The sequence below is a fragment of the Diplodia corticola genome (assembly GCF_001883845.1).
Source record: "Diplodia corticola strain CBS 112549 chromosome Unknown scaffold4, whole genome shotgun sequence".
NCBI lineage: Eukaryota > Fungi > Ascomycota > Dothideomycetes > Botryosphaeriales > Botryosphaeriaceae > Diplodia > Diplodia corticola.
Genome location: NW_017971483.1, coordinates 403,022 through 419,901, shown reverse-complemented (window position 1 = coordinate 419,901; position 16,880 = coordinate 403,022). Strand labels below are relative to the sequence as shown.

Here is a 16,880-nt window from a genome sequence, read left to right as displayed (position 1 = left end):
AAACCCGTTGATCTACTTGAGCATACCGAATATTTAGCAACCACTTAGATGTGCAACAGTGTTCACGAACCCATCTTCCTAGCCCAAACCCCTCCCAAAGCGTTACCTTGATCAACTTGAATAAACCCTTACAACCACACCACCCTGTATCTTGCCAAACCCACCGCTCACAACTCAACATACACATTACATACCCTCTCCCCCTTCCCCCTCCTCCAATTGATCACGTCCCCGTACGTCCTTCTCAATCCTCATGCCCAGCACCAAACCCCACGAAATCCAGCTCGTCCCCCTCGATCCCCCACCCGACGACGTGCCCCGCCGGCCCCGGCGGGAACCGCACATCGTACACGTCCGCCGCCGCGTCCGCGCGGCACACCTCGAACGGGCCCTTGTTGCCGTGCAGCCCGGCGGACCCCTCGACGAACCGCACGCGGTCGCCGACTCGGAAGGGCTCCGGCGGTGAGGGGTCGGATTCGTATTCGTTGTATTCGTCGTCGTATTCGTCGGTGGTGTTGTTGTCGGGGGTGCAGTAGTAGTGCGGATCGGCCTGGTCGGAGTCCGAGTCGTCGTGGTAGTAATGGGAGGAGTCGTGCTGGTCGTCTGAGCCTGCGCCTGCGCCGGGGCTTGCTGTGTTTGGGCTGCGGCCGGCGGCGGCGGCGGCGGCGGCTTCGCTGGGCACTGCATTGCCGTTGCCGTTGCCGTTGCCGACGTGACGGTGGTGGTGGTGGTGCTCGCCATTGTCCTTCTCCCCCACGACCCCACCCTCCTTCTGGCCGTCGTCTCCGTCCAGCTCGCCGCCATCACTCTTCTCCTCCTTCTTCTTCTTCTCCTTCTTCACCACCCACTGCGCGAGATGGTCGTCCCAGAACCTCCACGCCGTGTCCGCGCCCTCGATGATCGTCTTCGTGTTGTCCAAGTAGCCGGCCGTTGCTGCCAGCGCGTCGGCCGTCGAGAACCTGGGTTTCGCGGCTGATTTGGCCGGCTGCGGCGAGGCGGGAGGGGCGCTGCTGGTGTTGTTGTTGTTGTTGGTGGCGGTGGGAGCGTGGGAAGTGGCGTGCCCGTGTGGATTGATGAGATCGGCGGCACGGGGGTGTGCTGCAGGACGATATGGATGCTGCTGGTGGTGCGTGGGCTGAGCGCCTTGCGGCGACCTTGATCCGCCGGGCGATGCTGGTGGTGGGTATGGTGGCGGGGGTGGCAGGCGGCCGTATAGTCCATTGTTGCTGTTGTGGTAGTTGTTGCTGTTGTTGGAGTGGTTGTTGTTTAAGCCTGTGGCATTGGGAGCATATCTCGATGTTGGCGCCCCTGCAGAGTAGGTTGGCGATGCTGGCGGGTGCATTGGCGATCGCTCAGAGCGATGTGTAGTTGGCGAGAGTGGGGAATGGCTCGGGGGGCTGTAGTGACGGTTGTTTGTTGCTGGTGGTGGTTGTGGTGGCGCTACCCTCTCTCGGCCAGGTAGGTGTAGGCTTGGTACTGCAGTCTCCCAGCGGTTGGGGGATGCAGCGTGCTGGTAGTATGTTGCTGCGAACGGATGGTGGCCTGCTAAAGCGGGCTGTCGATGGTGCGGTGCGGGCGAGTGGTGTGCAGAAGCAGTTTGGCGATGTGACGGCGCCGGCGAGTGGTACCTCGAGGAGGAAGACTGACGGTAATCTGGAGCGGATGAGTGACTCCTTGATACTGCAGCGTTTGACGACGATGTCCGAGAAAGTAAAGCTGGTCTTGAGGGACGAGCGCTTTGCTGCGGTGCGCGGGATGACGGTCTGGACGAGTGGGAAGTGGGAGGTTCCAGGTGATTGTCCCGACCTGGCGGCTGGCGCCGCACTGGTTCCCGAGAGTGTTGCCTTTGGTCCCATGGAGAACGGTCGCCGCTTTCTGTTGATGGAGATAAAGTTCGTCCCGGTCGGTGATAGTCTCGCTCTGAGGGGTGCGTCTTTGTCCCAGAACTTGTCCCCGATGGTCGCGTTGACATGTGCGTTTCCGTTCTTGATGTAGTTCCCGATGGTCTAGGCCTCGCCGGGGGCCTTGCGCTCCTGGCTCGCGAAGAGGAAAAAAGAGGCATCTTGGAGGGGTTGAATGTCCTGGGATGCCGAAAGTCAGTGAGGAATGAAGTAACAGAAGAGCATCCTTCAGATTTAGCATTAGCGTGCTGATAATATAGAATCATTGTAGCCAGCTGACAAATGGAGAGCGTTTAATTAGTGCAGTCTGCGGAGTGAGTAAGAGGCTGCCCCCCAGTCTTCTGATCGTCTGCGCCTCCACTGATCCACGACGCCTCATGCTGATGATTTTAGCCCCCAACCACCGGTAAAGCAGGTATTCACGTGGTACAAGGGGCTTGGCTACATTGAGACGTTGGAAACGCGCAAAGGAGAATTGTTTGACTCATTGTTCTAGGCTTCCGCAAAAATGCTGCAGCCTTACGGTGCATGTATCCGTTGTGTGCACATGAGGTGGGTAATAGGACACGGGAGCGATTAGATAGGTGGGCGCGTTGCTTCAAATGGTAAAGCGGATAGATCAAGATGGATGGTGGCGGCTGACGGTGTGCATGCGTCTCTTTTCCCGGCTGACCACCACATGACGTAAGTGGTCCTGCGTGACTGACATCTTCGACTCTCTCCTTCGCGAAGTGCGGCGGCTTCCGCTCATGAAATCAAGTTATACCCTTGGACCTTATACATGAGGCTATGTTTAGAGCGGAAGACCCTTGTCCAGTCATGGCATTTTTTTGGCGTTGATGAGCAGACCCTGAACGGGTGGTCCCGCACATATCGCCACCCCACAGGCTCGTTTTCGTCAAGCATATAGACGGATAACCCGGCAGCCGAATCAACCCATCTACTGCCTCACAAACACCGGCATAGACTCGATCGGAGTCCCTACCTCTGCCGTGGTCCCACCTTCGAACGTAGCACCGCCTTCAAATGCCTTCCACGTGGCGCCCTTCGGGAAGTACACTTCCCTCGTCTTCACCCCCGGATACAGCACCGGCGCGACGAGGTACTTGGACCCAAACAGATACTGATCCTCGACCTCCCACGCCCTCGCATCCCCCGGGAACTCATAGAAGCACGTCCGCATCACGGGATCGCCCTTCTCATGCGCCTCCCTCATCAGGCCCCGCGTATACGGCCTCAACCGCTCCCTCACCCCCATCCACTTCTTGCAGATGGCATACACGCTGCCCCCATACGACCACACCTCATTCGGGGCCCCGCTCCTGCACTCGGCCCCGCCGCTGTCCCCGTGCCTCGGCTGCCGCGGCTCGCGGTCGCCGTGCAGCCGCATGACGGGGCAGAACGCGCCCCACTGGAACCAGCGCACGAACAGCTCCCTGAAGGCCTCGTCGGCCGGGTCGCCGCCGTGGAAGCCGCCGATGTCGGTCGTCCACCACGGGATGCCGGCGAGGCCCATGTTGAGGCCGGCGGCCAGCTGCGCGCGGAAGACGGGCCACGACGACGCGATGTCGCCGCTCCAGACGAGGGCGCCGTACTTTTGCGACGACGCCCAGGCGCAGCGCGCGAGGTTGACGATGGAGGCTTGCCCCGCGGCGGATTGGCCGTCGTGGAAGGCGCGCGCGTAGTGCAGCGGGTAGAGGTTGCCGATTTGGAGGTTGGGGCCGAGGTGGTAGCGGTAGTTGTCGAAGTCGTACGCGGTGTATTCTGTGGTAGGGGTGGTCAGTGTTGTTGGTGGGTGATGAGGTAGAGTATGGGTAGGTGCGGAAACTGCAAGCCTGAATCCCACGTCCGCCATAGAAGTGAACTTACCCGGTTCGGCCTCGTCGATCCAGAAGACGCGGACGCCTTTGTCCCAGTAGTTTTGCTTTACTTTCTGCCATACATACTGTCGGGCGCCAGGGTTGGTGAAATCCGCATGGACGGTATCGCCCATGAAGTCCATGGCAGTCCTGACTCCGCGGTCCGTCCGGATAAGGTAGCCATGCTCCACCATCTCGTCGTAATTCTCCGACACCTTGTCGACCGTGGGCCAGATCGACACCATCAGTTCGATCTTCAGCTCCTTCAGCTCCTTGATCATCGCATCCGGATCGGGCCAGTACGTCGGATCAAACTTCCACTCGCCCTGCTTCGGCCAGTGGAAGAAGTCAATCACAATCAGATCAATCGGCAGCTCCCTCCTGCGATACTCCCTCGCCACCTCGAGCAGCTCCTCCTGCGTCTGATACCTCAGCTTGCACTGCCAAAACCCCAGCCCGTACTCGGGCATCATCGGCACCGTCCCCGTCACGCCGGCATACGCGCGCTCCAGCTCCCTCGGCTCCTCGCCCGCCACGACCCAGTAGTCGAGCGCCTTGGTCGCCCTGGCCTCGAAGCTCATGACGTTCTTGCCGAGCACGGCGCGGCCGACGCCCGGGTTGTTCCACAGCAGGCCGTACCCGAGGCTGGACACGGCGAAGGGGACGCTGGCCTGCGAGTTGCGGTGCGCGAGCTCGAGGTCCGCGCCCTTGAGGTCGAGCAGCGCGTGCTGGTACTGGCCCATGCCGTAGAGGCGCTCGCGCGCGCTGAGCGACTCGAACCGCGCCGTCAGCTCGTACGCGTCGCTGCCCGCCATGTGCGGCCGGAACTCGCGCGCCTCGACCTCCAGCGCGCTGCACTTCGGGTCCGTCACGTCCTTGCGGTTGCGCGAGTACTCTTCCAGCAGCAGCGCGCCCGTGTGCGCGTTGCGCACCGTGAGCTTGCCGCGCGCCGTGAGCGAGGCTTGGATCTTGCCGTTGGTGATGGTCGCGCCGCCGGTTGCTGCCGTTTTGTCGATCGAGATGGTTGGTTGGTCTGGGAGAGGAGGCGGCGTCACGTCCAGCGCCCAGTTCTCCGCGGGCATCTGGTGGTTCTTGGTGGCGCGGACGCGCAGGGCGTTGGGGCCCCACGGCTCGATCCAGAGGTGCTCGGCATCGTAGCGGAAGATGAGTTTGTTGCCTTCTTGGGCAAACATCCTGGGCACTTTCGAATAGTATGGTTAACAGAGATTACCAAAGAAGGGAAGTGATGCGCCCGGAGTAGTGAGTCCAAGTCAAGAACCAACCAGCTCGGTCTCGAGAATCCAATGGGTCTGTCTAATACAGCAGTACCTGGAAGACAAGATCAGTGCATAGGTGAGATGGAAGGTATACCGGCTGGGAATGTACCCCGCGACCAAGTCAGCCCACCGCACTACGTGGCGTCGGATGCTGTAATACCACGCAGCAAGTACCTCCGGTGGGCTGGCTTGCTGCATCTCGGGCGAATGTCATGCGAGAGCCAAGCGTGACCCCGCGATGCATCAAGTCTCCGCCCCACATTCTCCAGGCCTTTCTCGAATATTTCCTTTTTTGCAAGTAATTGCGATGAAGGGCGTCATGTAAACTCGATGAAAAAGGAAATGATATAGCCTTAAAACTTTTGTGTGCCTCATCGATCATGGCAAGAATGCTTCGGGGTGGCTTGTAAGCCTTACTTTGATGCTGAAGATGGATGTGTTTTTCTCCGTCAGTTGCCTTGGGATTTGGCCTGAAGCTCCTTTCAGCATCGTTCTCGCCGTTGTTATACCTATGCTCCATCCTCCCCTTCGACATCTGCCTTTTGCTTCCATGCCGCCGCCTTTGCCAGCAGCTTCGACAACTTCGCTTCGCCCTCTGTGTCTGCCGGGAAGACATAGTCCATGTACTCTTCGAACTCCATGCCGCCGTCCGCCGTATCCAGCCTCCTCCTCTTCTTGACGCGCTTGGGCATCTGCTTTTCGACCTTGTCCAGGTCCTCTGCCGACCCGTGAGTCTGCTCGAATGATCTCCATGCGTTGAGAAGGGCGACGCGCTGAATGCTTGTTAGCTTGTGGTTTTCTTTTGTGGCCGGAACTCTGCTCAATGTACTCACCTCTTCCTTGAGCTCCTTTTCTTTCATGCTCTTGTACGCGCGCTCAAACACGCTTCTGGCGCGCCTCTTCGCCTCCTCGCTGATCGGGCGCTCTTCATCCTCCTCTTCCTCCTCGCCCTCATCCGGCACATTGATCTCGAAGTGTGCATAGCTGATCCAGACCTTGACGTGATCCGTTTTCGCCAGCAGGCGCTCGTAAAGCGTCCTGGTGCGGTCGTACTCGCCCTCTTCCTCCTCGAAGTCGATGTACGATTTCCATACTAGCTCCGGCATATCCAGAGTGTCCTGCTGAACGGCCAGTTCGAATATGGCGCGTGCACGGTCCAGGTCGTCCAGGCCGCGCTCCAGCTCGCTGAACTTGATCCACGCTTGCGAGTTGCTGGGGTTCCACTCAATGTGCTTCTCGTAAAGAGTCCGGCAACGGCTGAATTCGAAGAGCTTGAGCTCGAGCTCGATGTAGCCCTTGAACAGCTTGTCCTTCGGACACATTCCAATCGCTTGACCCAGGGTTTTCCGTGCCGCCGCCAAGTTCATGTGCCTTATCTCGAATTGCGCCTTGAGCAACCAGACCTTTGCAAATGTGAATTTCTTATGCGGGATGAGCTTTAAGCATTCGCTGTAGATCTGGCGTGCCCGATCGACGTCCTTGGCATCCATCTCTTCCCAGAGCGCATAGAAAATCCACAGGTAGATGTATCGCCGCCAATGGCGCTTCTCTTGAGTGGGCGGAATCTGGGCTATCGCACGCTCATACGCGTCTCGGACGCGCTCGGCATCTCCAGCCGTTTCCTCTAACCGGGCGAGATCGATCCAGTTGTCGTAATTCTTAGGGTTCTCCTTGATGGACTCTTCGTATTGCACCCTGCGCTTGGAAAGAATGACGTCCTCAACCCCTTCGCGATCGCCGAACTGCTTCTCGAACTGGGTATAGGCTTTGTGGAGACTCATCGACTTGGACCGCGGCATGCGATCCAAGGCATACTTGTAGATGGCGCGAGCACGCTCGAACTCCTTGAGCCGTGCCTCGAATCGTCCGTACGCCATGAACAGTTTCTCATCCATGAACTCCTCGCCCAATGTCTCAACAGCCTGCCCAAACACCTCCCGCACAAGGTCACTCGTTCCGTATTCCTCCTCGAACCGCGCCCACTTGATCCAATTGCGGGGTTCCGGATGGACCTGGCAGAAGCGCTCGAAAATGGCGCGTGCCCGCTCATATTCATTGTAGCGCTTTTCCAGCTTGATGTACGCACTCCACGCATTCTCATCCGGCTCCCAAGACATCCAGCGCTCGAATACTTGACGGGTACCGGGGATGTTACCCAGAGTCTCCTCCATGTAGACATACTTGTACCACAGTTTGTCGATCCGTGGCAGGATTGTGACGGCGCGGTCAAGCAGGTTCCTCGCATGGTTGATGTTCCGGGTCTTGACCTCGCAATCGACGTATCGAACCCAAAGCACGATGCTGGTCGAGTCGACGTCCAGCGCGCGCTCGAAGATGGAGCGGGCGCGGCGGAACTCCTTTTGCTCCATTTCCCATTGCGCGTATCGCATCCAGTTGTTCATATTAAGGCGGTTGCGGCGCACATAGTCCTCGAATTCCTTGCGCTTGCGGCCTTGGAATTCGTGCAGCTCTTCGAGATCGGCAAAGCGCTGGGTAGGCGCTTGAAGACCGGGTTCCTGGCGGTCGACGGCTTCGCGCAGCAGCTGTTCGGCGCTGATCTGGATGGGCGCCGCCTGCTTGTTCTTGACCCGGGGAGGGCCGCGTGAGGACTCCATGTTGGGCGGTGAGACAGGCCTGGATCCTAATTGCAGTTTCGGGGAGAAAAAAAATCGAGGACTCTGTCCCGGCTTCACTGATATCGGAGACGCAAGACGCGTTGGGGGGACGAGGCGCGGACGGCGAGGTGAGGAGCTTGTTTTGGCGAGAAAGTTGGAGCTTGAGCCGCGCGCAGATTCAAGTCGGCGCTTGGAAACACCGATGATGCCAAGACCGTGGCATGTCAAAGCTCGGGCGCGACGTTCGCGTCTCCACAGCTTAAACTTTCCGCAGCTCTCCTCCGTCACGGTCTGGTAATATCGCCACCGAGCTGTCGACCTCTATCGAAACCTCACCAAGCTCAGCGCGTTCACGAGACCTCATCCCTCTTTCCCGAATACCAATACCGCAAACATGGCGACTCTTGCGGACGAGCTTTTAAACGACTTCGAGGATTCCGGCGACGAGAACGAGGAGCAGAACGGCGAAACCCCACAGGACGATGGTGTCGCATCGCTTTTCCCCGCGGATACCCCGGTCCAGCAAGTCAAGGCTGGTGGCGAAGAAGGAGGCATGGATCTAGACGACGACGAGGAGGACGTTGAGGACGATGAAGAACTCATGGAAGGCGCGGCTGCGAAACAGGCACGCGATGTGCCCGAAGATGAGGAAGAGACCAAAGCTAGAGTCGAGAAGATGCAGCTTGGAAGCGTCAGCGATGTACGAAGCGTAGCAGGATTGATGAAGACGCTGCAGCCAGTGCTTGATGTAAGTCTTCCCCCGCAACCCCGCCTTTTATATGTTGTTTACATCCTTTGAAGACACAGCCCTGACGATCATCGCCGCCCACAGAAAATCGCACACTACCAGGGACTGCCGCCTGAGAAGCAGACCAAGAACATCGGTTCCATCGAGGATAACCCGGAGTACAAGCTGCTCACGCAGTCGAACACCCTCGCCACGCAAATAGACAGCGAGATTATCCTTGTGCACAAGTTCATTCGGGACCACTACTCTCTCCGATTCCCAGAGCTCGAAACCCTTGTCACCAATCCCCTGGACTATGCGAAAACGGTTGCCATTATTGGAAATGGCCCCATGGACGCAGAATCCATCAAGAAGAAGTCGGCATCCTCGGATAATCTTGTTGGCCAGCCACTTAACAAGGTTCTTGATGGCCCGTCCATGATGGTGGTAACCGTCGAAACCACGACATCCCAAGGACGAGACCTCACCGACACCGAGCTCAATACCGTCTTGAAGGCGTGCGAAATGACGCTGCAGCTTGACAACGCCAAGAAGGTCCTGACTGAATACGTGCAGTCACGCATGAACATATTTGCTCCGAACTTGACCGCTCTCATCGGATCTCTTACTGCGGCCCAACTCATCAACTATGCTGGAGGCATCAAGGGTCTCGCCAAGACGCCTTCTTGCAATATCGCCGTCCTTGGAGCCAAGAGAGCGTCTGGAACAGGGTTTGCTACCAACACCGGCGTCAGGAACCAGGGTTTCCTTTACCACTCTGAGATCATCCGCAACATCCCCAATGATCTCAAGAAGCAGGCCATGAGGATTGTCTCGGCGAAGATTGTACTCGCAGCAAGAGTGGATAGCATTCACAGCAGCCCCGATGGGTCCACCGGCGAGACGTTGAAGCAGCAATGCTTGGATAGACTGGACAAACTCACCGAGCCACCGCCAAACAAGGGTATCCGGGCCCTCCCCGTGCCGGACGACAAGCCGTCACGGAAGCGAGGCGGTAGACGAGTTCGCAAGGCCAAGGAGGCGTACGCCATGACGGAGCTGCGAAAGGCGCAGAACCGCGTGGCGTTCGGAAAGGAGGAGGCTGAAGCTGGATATGGAACGGGTGATGGCACCAAGGGTCTCGGTATGATTGGCCAGGCCAACGATGGACGCATCCGCGCCACTCAAATCGACCAGCGAACCAAGGCCAAGCTGAGCAAGAAGAACCCTGGTTGGGGTGGAGCAACGCCCGTGAGTGGCGTGGCATCCACTATGCGCGGTTCCGGTACCGCAGGCAATGCCAGTGTGCTGAAGGGCCATGGTTTAAGGTCATCGGGTGTTGGCACCGCAGGTACAGCATCGACCATTGCGTTCACGCCTGTACAAGGTCTTGAGCTTGTCGATCCCAAGGTGCGCGAAGAGGTCAACCGCAAAAGAAAGGCGGAGGAGGACAGATGGTTCGGCGGCGGCACTTTCACCCAGATTGCAGGTGCGAAGACCGAGACGGGTGGCAAGAAGGATGCGGATGGCTTCAAGGTACCAAGCCTGCCTCCGAAGAAGCAGAAGCAGTAGCTCCGATACGCTGTACACGGCTATTCCTGTAAAACAAGAGGTCGATTTCATGGGGCGGAAATGTGGGGGCGTTCGGCAAAAGGGGCATTATTCCAGGCGTTTTTCTACCGGACTGCAAATTGTCTGGCTCTAATATCGTGAAAGCACCAGCATTCGATTAGAGAGAGATTCTAGGCTCCACAAGTGAGGCTTCCTTGAAGCACAAGACTAGCTCCAAATGGAAAAGATATCCAAGGATTTGCAAGGACTTGTTGGTGAGATATCAATGGACGGTGTTTGGAGCCCGTTTGTCGGGAGACACCAGGCAGCACTTTCCCGTGACGGCAGGAACACCCGTGCAGGCAGCGGGGGCAATAAGTATATATATAACGCGCGGTGCACCCCCAGCGCGGCCGTGGTCGGAGACAAGATTGCGGGGAAAGCTTGAACGGACCAATCGACGCGACGCCGCTTTTGGAGCTCCGGACCATGTCGCCCTGCACGTCACCGCGCGCCGCCGCCGCCGCCGAACCCGCCGCAGCAGCAGCTACAGCCATGAACGACGCTACCACTCCCGCCCTTCCATCATCCGCGAACGCATCCACCCACGATAGCAAGCACAACACCGCAACCCTGGCGGACGACGCAGAAGCCTCGACCCGCCCAGCTAAGCGTAGCAAGACCTCCTCAACCCAGTCGCCTGTCATGTCAGGTACGCCCGCTCCATCGCCATCCGTTTCCCGTCACCATCCACACCTCCCCGCAAGCAACAAGAAACAAACCCACACCCCCATCCATCGCACCACGAAGCAAGCAAAGCCCGCGCATCCGCACCCGCACCCACACCCTCAAACCCCCCCACCACCACCACGCTCCACCCCACCCCGCCCCATCCAACCTCACCTCACCTCACCACTAACCCCAGCCGCCCGCTCACCCCTCCAGACGCCGACGGCGACTCCACCATGCACTCGTCCCCCACGTCCGCCGCAGCCGCCGACTCGGACGACGACCTCTTCCCCGACGAGGCCGCAGGACCATCGATGACGACGACGACGATGACGACGACCTCTACTGCCACGACAGCTCTCCCTCCCCCCTCGACGCCGACGACCTCGGCCGCCTCGGCGCTCGCCCACACCGCTGAACTTTCGCCGCCCTCGTCGCAAGGGCCGGCGGCGGGCTCGTCGTCGTCCAACACGGCCGCGGCGCGCGCAGCGGCCGCCGCCGTCGCCGACGCGGTTATTAATGAGAATGGGAAGCGCGTTTTGCCGACTGGATTGAACTTTGGGGGTGGAGGAGGTGGAGGAGGTGGTGGACTTGGTGGTGGTGCGGGGGCGACGAGCAGCGTCGCGGCGGCGGCGGCGGCTGCTGCTGCTGCTGCTGCTGCGGTGGCGGCGGCGAATAGTGGAGGTACTCGCGGTGGCGGTGTCGAGGCGGCGGTGGAGGGGGGGATGCTGGTGGATGGCGGCAGCGGCGGTGGCGGTTCGCACGGGGCTGGTTCGCACGGCGGCAAGCAGCGGCTGCTGCTGCAGCCGGGGGTGCACGCGGCGAGCGGGTATCGGTGGGAGCGCGAGGCGGACGCGCCGGGCTGGGCGTGGAAGAACAAGAAGGCGGCCGAGGAGTGGCTGAAGGCCGAGGAGGCGCTGGTCGAGAGGGAGAGGATGGTCAGGTCGAGGTATGGCGATCCGCTTGCGGAGAGGAGGGGGAGCGCTGCTGCTACCGCTGCTGCTGCGCTGGCGGCGCCGGCGAAGGCGTTGGGGTGAAGGAGTGCAGCATCCGGGTCGCCTCTGTCTTACAGACGAACGGACGGGGACGAAAAGACGTGAAAATGAAGGGGAAAACGGATTGCCAGTTTCAGAGCTAGAGGGGAATGACTGAGGTTTATTGGTCAAGGGACCAAGGCCGAATGGTCTGATTCTATTGCATACATTGCTGGCGAATGGCAAAGGTCGGGACACAGAGTCGAAAAACACATGCTGGAATACGGAAAGGCATAAGTACTCAAATATAAATATCCAGATGCCACAGTCGTGGCTCTCATGTTTGTCATTCATATCAGATCGGAGTGAGTACAGCTTTGTCCAAGGGGACAAGCATTCGGCCTCGAAAAAGCTGCTTGGTGAGTTTCAACCAACCCCGAAGCGCCCAGTATATCTACAAAACCAGCAAGGGAAAGCAAAAAGAAAAGGCCATAGTAGCGAGCCATATCATGGCCTCCGTAAGAACGCCAGTACCCATGCCCCCGTGAACCCACGTCCTCCATCCACAACCGCCCAACATATCCAGCATTCCGCTTAATCGCTTTCCTCCCCATCCAACGCCTCGTCTTCATCCTCTCTCGCCGCCTTCTCCTCCAACAAATCCTCCTGATCGCCCTTCCCTTCCCCCTCCTCATCCTCATCTCCTTCCTCCTCGTCCTCCTCATCCTCCCCCTCGTCTTCCTCCTCTTCTTCTTCCTCCTCCTCCTCCTCCCCTTCATCCTCGCCCACATCGTCATCCATGTCATGGTCCCCGTTCGCATCCACGCGCGCCTTCTTCGCCGCCCGCTCGCCGTTCTCGTCCCCGTCGTGGGTCTCGCCGTTGGCGGTCGCGGTCGCGAGCGCGGTCGCGAGCGCCGCCGCGCTGGCACCTCCACCACCGGCGGCGCCGGCACCGGCACCGGCACTGGGACCCGTGTCGGCTAGCGACATGGTGCTGTCGTCGCCGTGGGGGTTGTTGGATTCGGCGGCGCGCTTTTCGTCCTTGACGCGGCGGCGGTAGGTGTTGCGTTTGGTGCATTGGATTTCTTGGTATTCTGTTTTTTTTTTGGGGTGTTATAAATTGGGCGAGGTAATGGAGAGGCAGAGGCAGAGCGGGGAGAACGTACTGTTCAGTTCATTGTTGGTGCGGTCGATGAACATGTCGAATTCGAGCTCTTTGAGCGCGTCGAGGACGTCCTTGGGCTGGATTGTCTTCTTGTTCTGGCGTGCGGCGATGTCGCTGGCACTGTAGAGGCGCGTAGTGATCAGCAGGAGTAGTGCGGGGAGTTTGCGATGTATCGGGCGTCGAACGTCGAACCCGGAGTGTGTCTGAGACGTACTGGGCAGTAAGGTAGTTCACGAAGACTGTAGCGCTCTTCGAGACGGCGGATTGAGCGACGCTTTGGACGTTGAAGTTTGGAGGAAGGGCGCCTTTGGCCAAGCGGTTGACCATGGTCTTGGGGAGGTTGAGGTCCTGCGACGCGTCAGAAGCTGTAGGCGGAGCAGAAGCGTAGCGGCGGAGGGAAGGCGAACCTCGACGCTGAGGCCAGGATCCTCGTCGGCGGCCGAGGCGGTGCTCTTGCGCGCGGGCATTTTATTTGCGGGATGAAAGCTCGAATTGGTCGGGACTGAGGGGAGTGTTGCGCGAGAGCTGAGGAGGCGAGTCGGCCGTATCGTGTGGTGGAGGGATGGCGTGGAAAAAGGCAGCACAGGGCGGTGTCGTGGTGGGGAGGAGCTCGAGGCTTGGGTGAAGATCAGAAATGCACGCGCTGGTGACGCTCCAGGGCCGACGCCGACTCGCCGACCGACGCGCGACGCGTCTCCCCGCTCGCTCCAAAACCCCGCCATGGCCATGCACCAACTCTGCTCATGCCTCGTCCCAGAACACAGAACTGTGTTCTGACCGACTCTGCATCTTTCTCTCAATGCCAAACATGCATTATTCCTTGGTTCACGCAGCAGGTCACAAAAGGATCGATCGAGTCCGCCTACGTCTGTCTCTCAGGGATGCTCATGTCTAGTCGAATCCAATATGTTCCAAGGCTTGCATCGACGTCGAGATGTTTGCTTCGACTACTTACGTAGGGGCTCAGAGAAGCTTGGCTGACGCGTTGTCGGAATGATCCAGCAACTGTGTTCGGCTTGATTCTCGACTCCTTTCTCAAGTCATACCTACCCGCGCGCAACCTGGTCGTGACTTCCTTCTTGGTCAGCTTCTGCCCTGTCTTCAACCTCGTCCGACTTGCCAGCCCTTTTGGCTGCCATTACAGTCATTCATATTTATTCATGCGACCACTTCTGCCATGGTCCCCCGGCCCTTCCACATCCACATTCTCAACCCCAAGGACACGTACGCCTCGGGCGATGTAATCCGAGGCATGGTCGGGGCCAGGGTCCCGTGGAGCTCGGTCGAATCCGCCAAAATCTCCCTAATCGGCACCACGGAGACTCTGGTCAACCACCGCAGGTGCAGACGGCACCAATTGATCGACATTGAGAAGCCACTTATTCCCGTGCCAGATTATGGTGGATACAGGGCCTTCGAGTTCACTATACCTATCCTCACTGACACTCCCGGGAAGTATGGATTCTGGCCCGTCCGATCCACTGATTTTCGGCTTACTGACGGCCCCTAAAGGCATGGTCGGACCACGACCCCTCGTAAATTCGCCGTCCAGCGTCATCGTCTTCCGCCCACCTTTAGCCATAGAGATTCACGTGGAAACACGGCTACGGTTGACTATGCCATCTGCGCACGCATGACGTTCACGGACCCGAACGAGACACCGCACGTAGAGTCGATTGACTTGACAATTAGTACGTGGAGAGAAGGACAGGAGGACCGACATACAATCCGTCACGACTTGAAGCCTGTGGTGAGGTGGATTCGCTGTACAGGCTGTTCACAGGGCCGTTTCGCTTGGCTTGAAGAGCTGGTGTTTCACAAACCGGGCCTCCGTCTTGCACCGACGATTTTTATACCGAAGGCGATCATTCCAGGCCGGCAATTTCCATTGACAATCCTCTTAGCGCACAAGCCGCATAGCCCTACCAATTACAACAGTCCCCAGGTTGAACTCATCAGTCTCAGTGTGACGCTCAAGGAGGAAACCTCAATCTTGGGGCCGGCAGACGGGCGCCACAGCATTCATGCCTGGTTTGGTTGCTTTCACACCCACAAAGACATCAAAGAGTTGGCCGTGGAAGACCGACGAGCCGAGACGTGGGCGCCTACCATGTTCAAGAACGAAGGCACGCAGTCCGTTCTCGGCATGCTGTTTACCGTGCCAGTGGCCGTCCGGCAGAAGACGCAGACTTTCAACCTTTACAGACGTCACAGCGTCACTGTCAAGGCTGACTTGGTGAGCGAGGGGAAGGAGTTTTCGTTGAACTTGATAGCTCCAGTGACGACATTGGCTAGGCGGCCAGTCAGGTACTCGCCGTTGTCAGCTCGTCCTTTGCTGGCTCCATCACCTTCGCAGCGTCCGTTGACTCCGTCGACTCCGTCGTCTGCCATGTGGTTTGCAGAACGGCCAAGCCTTCTGACTCCGCCGTCTACCCCGTTGTCATCGCAACGTCCGTTTCCGGCACTGGTCGATGTTCAGTGCCCGTCTTGTGGAGCGGACATCTCGTCCTTGTCTCGGCATGATTTCGAAGTATCGTCGTGTCCGACTTGTCTGCCTTTTGCCTACAGTGCTGCCCGCGGTCCTTTCCGCGCTTCTGCTGTCAGTCGCCTTCCCTACCTGCCCGATCTGCAAGAACTCGAAGGAAGCTCAAGCGAAAGTGAAGAAGGGAGGAACTAGAGGTTGGCCAGTCCGAAGTAGTTCTTATTCCTTAGATGCAGATTGGACTGTCTCCATGCTTGCTATGTGCGCAGTTGAAGCACACATCTGGACGTAAATGAGCTACATGTCTCACGTAATGTAAGCAGTTGAAGGAGACATCCGGGCCTGATTGAAAGACAAGGGGGCCCGAAATTAGCAAGCACCTTGGTGGCACTCAGCCAATCGCATGCGGTAATCGTGCCGAGGTCCAGGCCCCTTCGGCGGACTTGGACCGACCTCAACGACCGCACCACAACGCCCCAGAGCGAAGCCGCTTGCTCCGGCGCCTGCCCACCGCCTTTCTGAAGCCTTTATCTTTTTGGCCCCCTGACACGCTCGCTACTACGCCCGTATGTCGATCCGGAATCTTTCGTCAGCCTGGGCGTCGCGCGCGTCCCGGACCGCGCTTCTTCGGCCCGCCACAATACAAAACGCTGCCTTTGTCGCCCGCGCTCCTGTCAATTACTCACCACGCATCCTCCGCACCCTCCAGCACGCCAGGTTCCAGACCACCGCCGTTGGTACGTCACAATTCACTCGGGACAAAAAAAAAAGTTATCCCGAGTCGAGTCCGACCCATCACTGACCCATGGGCCCCTACAGGACCAACGACAACACCAGACACCACAACCACCGCCGACGCAGCCGCCCCGACCGACCAAGCCCCGCGCACCCGCTCCCGGCCCGTCCGCATCCTCCGCGCCGCCCTCCTCGCCGCCCTATCCTTCACCCTCGGCTTCGCCATGTCCGCCGCGCCCGCGGCCCCCGTCGTCGACGACGTGCTCTCGCCGCCGACGGACGCCGAGACGCTCGCGCTCTGGCAGCCGCAGCCGGGCTCGCGCGCGGCCGAGATCGAGGCGCAGCTGCAGGCGCACCCGGCCGTGGCGGCGCTGCGCGCCGACGCCGCGCTGGCCGAGTCGCGCCCGCACATGCGCATCCCCAACTCGCTGCGCGCCAACAACCTCACCGCGGGCACGCTGCTGGGCGAGGACGAGCTGGTGGTGCCGGCGCTCGCCTTCGCCGCCCCCGACGGCAGCCGCATGACCAGCGTCCACTACGTCGGCCCCGCCCTGTGCGGCCACCCGGGCGTCGTGCACGGCGGCCTGCTGGCCACGCTGCTGGACGAGGGGCTCGCCCGCTGCTGTTTTCCCGCCCTGCCCAACAAGATCGGCATGACGGCCAGCTTGACCATCAACTACAAGGCCCCGTGCCGGGCGGGCCAGTTCATCGTGCTGCGCGCAGAGACGACGAAGGTCGAGGGCCGCAAGGCGTGGGTCAAGGGCCGCTTGGAGACGCTGGTGGACGTGGACGCGGGCGAGAAGCCGCTCGTGTTGGATGAGGCCGAGGCGCTGTTTATCGAGCCCAGGCAGGCGGCTGTGAGTCC

At 59.4% G+C, this 16,880-nt stretch overlaps 8 protein-coding genes across 8 annotated transcripts in view; 4 read left to right on the top strand and 4 right to left on the bottom strand.

Moving 5' to 3' along the window:
• Nucleotides 1–244: 244 nt before the first annotated feature.
• Nucleotides 245–1,342, bottom strand: BKCO1_4000124 (uncharacterized protein; the record flags this gene model as incomplete). Its single annotated transcript, XM_020275543.1, has 1 exon — nt 245–1,342. One exon carries the CDS (start codon nt 1,340–1,342, stop codon nt 245–247), a length of 1,098 nt encoding a protein of 365 aa, XP_020134400.1.
• Nucleotides 1,343–2,841: 1,499 nt separating this feature from the next.
• Nucleotides 2,842–4,953, bottom strand: BKCO1_4000123 (glycoside hydrolase family 31 protein; the record flags this gene model as incomplete). The annotated part of the gene is made up of 2 exons (XM_020275542.1): nt 2,842–3,665; nt 3,771–4,953. The coding sequence occupies 2 exons, from the start codon at nt 4,951–4,953 to the stop codon at nt 2,842–2,844; spliced, it is 2,007 nt and encodes a 668-aa protein (XP_020134399.1).
• A 593-nt stretch (nt 4,954–5,546) lies between these two features.
• On the bottom strand, nt 5,547–7,652 carry BKCO1_4000122 (cell cycle control protein; the record flags this gene model as incomplete). Its single annotated transcript, XM_020275541.1, has 2 exons — nt 5,547–5,810; nt 5,871–7,652. 2 exons carry the CDS (start codon nt 7,650–7,652, stop codon nt 5,547–5,549), a joined length of 2,046 nt encoding a protein of 681 aa, XP_020134398.1.
• A 394-nt stretch (nt 7,653–8,046) lies between these two features.
• BKCO1_4000121 (pre-mrna splicing factor) lies at nt 8,047–9,951 on the top strand (the record flags this gene model as incomplete). Its single annotated transcript, XM_020275540.1, has 2 exons — nt 8,047–8,400; nt 8,485–9,951. The coding sequence occupies 2 exons, from the start codon at nt 8,047–8,049 to the stop codon at nt 9,949–9,951; spliced, it is 1,821 nt and encodes a 606-aa protein (XP_020134397.1).
• A 468-nt stretch (nt 9,952–10,419) lies between these two features.
• BKCO1_4000120 (uncharacterized protein) lies at nt 10,420–11,696 on the top strand (the record flags this gene model as incomplete). The annotated part of the gene is made up of 2 exons (XM_020275539.1): nt 10,420–10,642; nt 10,705–11,696. The coding sequence occupies 2 exons, from the start codon at nt 10,420–10,422 to the stop codon at nt 11,694–11,696; spliced, it is 1,215 nt and encodes a 404-aa protein (XP_020134396.1).
• A 531-nt stretch (nt 11,697–12,227) lies between these two features.
• On the bottom strand, nt 12,228–13,265 carry BKCO1_4000119 (cbf nf-y family transcription factor protein; the record flags this gene model as incomplete). The annotated part of the gene is made up of 4 exons (XM_020275537.1): nt 12,228–12,727; nt 12,800–12,918; nt 13,013–13,146; nt 13,206–13,265. 4 exons carry the CDS (start codon nt 13,263–13,265, stop codon nt 12,228–12,230), a joined length of 813 nt encoding a protein of 270 aa, XP_020134263.1.
• A 710-nt stretch (nt 13,266–13,975) lies between these two features.
• On the top strand, nt 13,976–15,321 carry BKCO1_4000118 (uncharacterized protein; the record flags this gene model as incomplete). Its single annotated transcript, XM_020275536.1, has 4 exons — nt 13,976–14,253; nt 14,311–14,489; nt 14,703–15,034; nt 15,094–15,321. The coding sequence occupies 4 exons, from the start codon at nt 13,976–13,978 to the stop codon at nt 15,319–15,321; spliced, it is 1,017 nt and encodes a 338-aa protein (XP_020134264.1).
• Nucleotides 15,322–15,848: 527 nt separating this feature from the next.
• Nucleotides 15,849–16,880, top strand: part of BKCO1_4000117 (thioesterase family protein) — a gene marked incomplete at both ends in the record, with an annotated part of 1,206 nt that continues 174 nt past the window's right edge. The window contains 2 exons of the mRNA XM_020275535.1: nt 15,849–16,017; nt 16,100–16,872. Coding sequence (XP_020134271.1) covers nt 15,849–16,017; nt 16,100–16,872 — 942 coding nt within the window. The remainder of the gene's footprint in view (nt 16,018–16,099; nt 16,873–16,880) is intronic.